Source organism: Pygoscelis adeliae, unplaced genomic scaffold, assembly GCF_000699105.1.
Source record: "Pygoscelis adeliae isolate BGI_AS28 unplaced genomic scaffold, ASM69910v1 Scaffold85, whole genome shotgun sequence".
NCBI lineage: Eukaryota > Metazoa > Chordata > Aves > Sphenisciformes > Spheniscidae > Pygoscelis > Pygoscelis adeliae.
In genome coordinates this window covers 337,200-342,974 of record NW_008824900.1, presented here as the reverse complement: position 1 = coordinate 342,974, position 5,775 = coordinate 337,200, and the positions used below count along the sequence as shown (strand labels likewise).

Genomic DNA, 5,775 nt, shown 5'->3' with positions numbered 1-5,775 from the left:
CCGCCTCTCCCCTTCTCCCACCTCTCTCTTTTAGGACTTGTTCTCCTAAAAAGAAACTGCTCTCACCCTCCGCAAGCAGGGCGGTCGGTAGAGCGGAGGGAGAGAGACGCTGGGCTTTGCTCCCCGGGGATGCTCACAGGGTACCAGACCTAACTGCTCCCCACACTCTCCCCTCCTAGGGCTCCCCGCCCCTGTGGATCTGCTGGTGCCGGAGGAGCGCAGAGCTCACGGTGAAGCCCTTCCCGCAGTCGGCACAGGCGTAGGGACGCTCCCCGGTGTGGATGCGCCGGTGCTGGATGAGGTGGGCGCTCTGCCGAAAGCTGTACCCACAGTCAGCACAGGCGTAGGGCCTCTCCCCCGTGTGGACCCGGTGGTGCCGCAGCAGGGCTGATCTCCACAGGAAGCTCTTCCCGCACTCGGTGCACTCAAAGGGGCGCTCCCCGGTGTGGAAGCGGCGGTGCTGGATGAGGTGAGAGCTCACGGTGAAGCTCTTTCCACACTCGGTGCACCCGTAGGGGCGCTCACCCATGTGGAACCGCCGGTGTTGGATGAGGGCTGAACTCACGGTGAAGCTCTTCCCGCACTCGGAGCACTCGTAGGGCTTCTCCCCGGTGTGGACCCGCTGGTGCTTCATGAGCTCGGAGCTCTGGCTGAAGCTCTTCCCACACTCCGTGCACTCATAGGGTTTCTCCCCGGTGTGGACCCGCTGGTGTCGCGTCAGGGCTGAGCTCACGCTGAAGCTCTTCCCGCAGTCGCTGCACTCGTAGGGTTTCTCCCCGGTGTGCACTCGCTGGTGCTGGACGAGCTGCGAGTTGCCGGAGAAGCTCTTCCCGCACTCGGCACACTTGTAGGGCTTCTCCCCAGTGTGGGTTACCTGGTGCCGGATCAGCTTCGAGCTCATGCTGAAGCTCTTCCCGCACTCGGAGCACTCGTAGGGCCTTTCCCCTGTGTGGATTCTCTGGTGCTGGACGAGATGTGACCGCTGCCGGAAACTCTCCCCACACTCGGCGCAGGCAAAGGGTTTCTCTCCAGTGTGGATTCTCCGATGCTGGATGAGGTTGGAGCTCACCCGGAAGCTCTTCCCGCAGTCCCCACATATCGTCAGTCTCCCCACAGAAGGATTTCTCTGCTGGATAATATCTGGCAGCCTCCTGAAACTTTTTCCACGCAGTGTCACTCGGCTTTGCCTCTTCCCCAGAGGTCTCTGAACCCTTTCTGACCTGCGTGGGCGGACTGGGTCCTGTGCAGGACTCTGGGAACTGTTCTCCTTGGAGATTCCCGAGAGTAAACCCTCGGGCTCCACTGGCCTGGGGATGCCTTGGTGGGCATTCTCCTCTTTCTTGCTCACAATCCCATCTTCAGCTGCAATAAAATGAGAATCCAGAGAGAAGTCACAGACAGGACAGGAAACTTTGGACAGGGGAAATCAAAAGGGGCCAAATTCTAAAAATTCAGCAGATTGGCTTTAAGTATAAACAGTTCTGATATTTCCCTCCAAACTACACAGTGGATTTTTCAGAGTATTCACAGAATAAACCCTGGAAATAGCCCTGCATGCATTGCCAGAACCTGAATCTACTGAAATTATTGGCATATTAGAGGTAGAAGTTTAGTGCTTGAATGGGAAAGATGGCTGCTCTTCCAGGATATTATATCTGAAAATGTTACTAAAAGTTGAACTGGGAGTCAGAGGAGGGCCATAAAGAACTGCCTTGTTTGGCAGAACATTACTTGGATTGCAACAGATGCAACCTCCCTGCTCTTGTGCTGCCAGTATTGCAGAGAGAGAGAAGATGCACAAAGACGACACTGGCCCTAAGGCGTGAGACACGGAGACCGCCTGGAGTCCGGCTTATGCCAGTCTTAGAGCAGAAGAAAGGTAACTTGATGCTGCCATTGGTGCAGAACAAATCCGTTGTGAAAGGCGGTTGGTGAACTGAAGATCCTCCACGGCCAATTCCAGATTATGCGCTGAGGAAATCCGATAAACGATGAAGATGAAGGTAGCGCAAGTCAGCGGAAGTAACGCTAGCCGAACAGTTATGAACGGCTCCTGGGACACAGGCAATGAAGAAATCCCTGCCCTCTTATTCACATAAAGTCTTGCAGAAGCATAACCGGTATGAATCTATGCCGCGCAGACTCAAGGTCAGCTGAAAGCGTTTCCAAGACAAGGGGCTTGCATGGATTCCTGGGGTACTTAGAGCAGTGACTCCTTCCAGCCCACTGCTCTAACGTAGTTTGATGAGCATCCCAGCAGGTTCAAAAGCACGTACCCCCAGCAACGCTGTGGCTTTTGCTGTCAGTGGGGAAATGCAGCTCCTCGCAGGCTTACTGACGGCTTATACATTGAATCGGCAAGACAGGACCGGTGTGGTATGCACCCTTCTGCTGTCAGGGAAGGGTAAATGGACGTCAGAGGGATGTACATGGGATGTAGAAACGGCAACATGCATCTCAGAGAGGCATCGCATCCAGGTTTAAGAGAGGTCAATCAGGGAAACAGATTTCCAGATGATCTCTTTATACAGACTTCCAGGGGTGAAGGATGACTCACTGTCGACTATATGTAGACCCAAAATATGGAACAGGCCAAGGACTAAAGCTGCAAACACGCAGACCTCCAGATTTGCCTGCTTAAAGATTCAACGGCTACCCCCTGGTTCTCTGAAAACTCTCGTGAAATAAACCAGTAACATATCAGTTGCGTGGGATTGATGTACAAACCACAGGCATTTCCTGTGGTCTGGCAGAGTTGAGATAAGGAAGTGCGTGCCTTGGAAGAGGAGAGTCACTACTGAACCGTAAGTATGCGATAAAGGAAGGAGAGTCTGGAATTTCAACCCAGGCTGATATACACACATATTTAATCTTCCTCTTTCTAGTCAGTATAAGAAAACATCACAATATGATTTCACAGTGAACTCCTGAGATACCTTTTATGGCAGTTTGGTGCGGTAGTGATGCCACTTCTTCCCTCATATAGTTTTCATTAAAATCATCCCTTGAGAGGAACAGAAACTGGAACTTTGCTATTCACCATGAAGGCATTTCCATTTGTCTGCAGCTGCTCCATCCAGGCCTGGAGGAAGAGAGAAAGGCGATATCCAAAAACAGGATAAGAAGAGTTTGGTTCTTACACGTAACTTGAAAAGGCCTTCAAAGTACATGAGAATCAAGTCTTCTATGGTGTTCTGTACTTTTTGGAGAAGGTCAGGAGTTTCAAGCTTCTTATTACAATGATTACAGCCATGGCTCCAGCTCTCAACTTCTACAACCATTTTTGTTACTTCTGAGCCACTAGGTATCTTCACTGGCATCCGGGACAAGTTGTCTGCAAAGGGTTTGATCAAAATCGCGATGACAGGAACTCACTGGAGGCATTTTAAGTGGAAGGAGAGTAAGTTCACAATGCTGAGGAAATAATACTGGAAGCATAAGGCTGAACTAGCAAAAATGAATAAGCAAGAAAGATAGGAAGGCTGTGGTTCTTCCTCAGCCTATGCCAATTTGGGTTGATGGTAAGACCTCTGATATGCCCAAGTCTGCCAGTGCTATAGCTACAAGGCAAGCTCCAGATAAGCAGAGTAAGTGTACGTATTGGGAGAGAACCTAAATATCACCTTAAATGTACCCCTGGATCTCTCTTTCTCAAGAGAGGCCAGAAGCAGAAGGAGTTTTGGCTGATGCTCTGTCCCGTCCCACAGCAGCGGGAGGAAACAGCCATCGTCTCCAGCACCGAATTCAAGAGTTCACAGAAGAGAAACCCGTGAGAACTATTAAAAATAACACACCACCGTCATGAGTAAGCCTCAGGCTGCTGGATGACATTAGACTGTGCTGGGGAGGTGTCACTGTATGCTTATCTTATCCCCTTCCCTGGCATCCACTTCTAGCCAGTCCCCGAATCCCCGAGGCAGGGCTCGGAGCTACGCAGACCTTTGGTCTAACCCAGCAGGGCTGTTCACACGACCTCACAACGCTGCTGGACTCCTGACTGTGGTACCTCGCTGCCGGGGGACTGGAAGGTGGTTGATGTGATGCCAGAGAAAGGGCTCGAGGGGAGATCTGGGGCCCAACATTCCAAGCAAACGAACAGAAATTGGACTAAGATAATTAATGGACAGATGGCCAAAGAGGGCAGACTGGGGAAGAGCTGGCATGGCCTTTGGAAAGAGATGTCTCACTTCAGAGACACTGAAGTGTGTTCACTGGAGTTCCAAACCACTTGGAGTTCTTCAGAGATGTCACCAATTTTAGCAAAAGGGAGATCTGGAGTCCAAAGGCATTCCCAAAAGACATTCGTCCTTCACCAAAACTGATAAAGAAACCAAGCTGCCGTGGGATGAATGCCCCTCAATAGGGTGCTGAGGGAGGGAAAGGGGAGGTGGAAATATCTGCTGATGATTCTGTGTTATTCAGGGTTAAAGACACAAAGGCTGACTATACAGATAAACTGTGGCAGAGCCTTACGATGCTGACCAACCAGGTGACAGCGGAATGACAGGGGACATTGACCGCAGGTAAACATAAAGAACTGCAGAGGGGAACAGCCTCTATACCTTGCACTTGTACCAGGATGGGCTTAGGATGTTCTTGGTATCGTTCAGGAATAGCACCTTGGAGGTAGAGCAGACGGATGAAAACCGCAGCTCCTAGGCAGACAAAACAGCTAGTCGAATGTTGGTGATTGTTGGGGAAAAAAATAGAGAATAAAAGAGAATGTAATTCTGCCTTGCTGCTCAAACCCCGCATCCTGACTGTGTGCAAGGGGGAGGGCGGATCCCCCATTTCAGAGAAACTCTAATAGAGCTGAGGAAGATAGAGAGGCATGACACGAATGATCAAAGGCCCAGAACAGCTTCTCTGTAGGAGATGACTCAACTGCCCATTCTGCTGGGAAAAGGTACAAGCTGGTAGGGGATATCATAGAGGACTATAAAAACACAAGTGGCCTGTGGGGTGGGTAAGGGATCCATCCTGCACCGTCTGTTCTAAATTAAGAACTACTGACATCAAGTGAACTACTAGAAGGCAGCTTCAAAGCAAACAAAAGGAGGCAGCGACTCATAAAACAGCTAAATAAGTTGTTGAACTTGCTGCAAGCTGTCATGGATGCTAGAAGGTACACAACTTCAGAAGGCAAGAAAATACACAGAGAGCTGCAAGATTTCAAGACATCACACGTCTAGTTCAGGAGTTTCTGAAGCCACAGATTGCTTGGGCCTGGGAAAGCACATAGGGACACACCACCGCTTGTCTGCTCCTCCCTGTGTCTCCAACACTGGCCATTGTCGGAGACAGCAGGCAAAGCTGGAAGGACCCTGGTCCAACCCAGTACCGCCACTCGTGCGCATTCTGGTGGGATTTGGGGATCCTGGAGCCGTTTTTCTCACCGACAGGTTCACAGATGATTGCACCGGCCCCTTACCTGGACAGGTGCCACTCACAACGGTCTTCCCTTCGTAGGCGTGGAGATGGGAGAACCACAGTTCCTCCTTCCGATCCATGTGGGAGATCATCTCTAGCTCCGCTCCTGGGGGTCCTGCTCTGGGAAAAGAAACGGGCAGGGTCAGACGAGCTGGGCTTTGACTGACTGCTCCGAGCGGAGTGGCTTCTGCACTTGGGAACTCGCAGCTCCCCGCCGAGCAGGGACCCCGGCCCCACGGGGCGCACGGCAGGGAGCGCCGGGCTCCCCAGCACCCCTACGGCCCCGCTGCCTGTGAGCGCCCCCACCGCCCCGGGGAAATTAATGCAGCCTCAGGGCTGGGGGCG

At 51.8% G+C, this 5,775-nt stretch overlaps 1 protein-coding gene across 3 annotated transcripts; it reads right to left on the bottom strand.

Annotated features, from left to right (window-relative positions):
- Window positions 1-10: 10 nt before the first annotated feature.
- Window positions 11-5,645, bottom strand: LOC103917530 (zinc finger protein 501-like). 3 transcript variants are annotated; one of them, XM_009324679.1, is made up of 3 exons: window positions 5,432-5,645; window positions 833-1,362; window positions 11-664 (listed from the first exon to the last, which is right to left on the bottom strand). In XM_009324679.1, the coding sequence occupies exons 1-3, from the start codon at window positions 5,520-5,522 to the stop codon at window positions 176-178; spliced, it is 1,110 nt and encodes a 369-aa protein (XP_009322954.1). In that variant the 5' UTR covers window positions 5,523-5,645; the 3' UTR covers window positions 11-175. The 3 variants fall into 3 exon arrangements, with proteins under 3 accessions (XP_009322954.1, XP_009322953.1, XP_009322952.1); XM_009324678.1 differs by adding an exon at window positions 2,937-3,082 and having other exon boundaries at window positions 11-1,362; window positions 5,432-5,482; XM_009324677.1 differs by having other exon boundaries at window positions 11-1,362.
- Window positions 5,646-5,775: the final 130 nt, after the last annotated feature.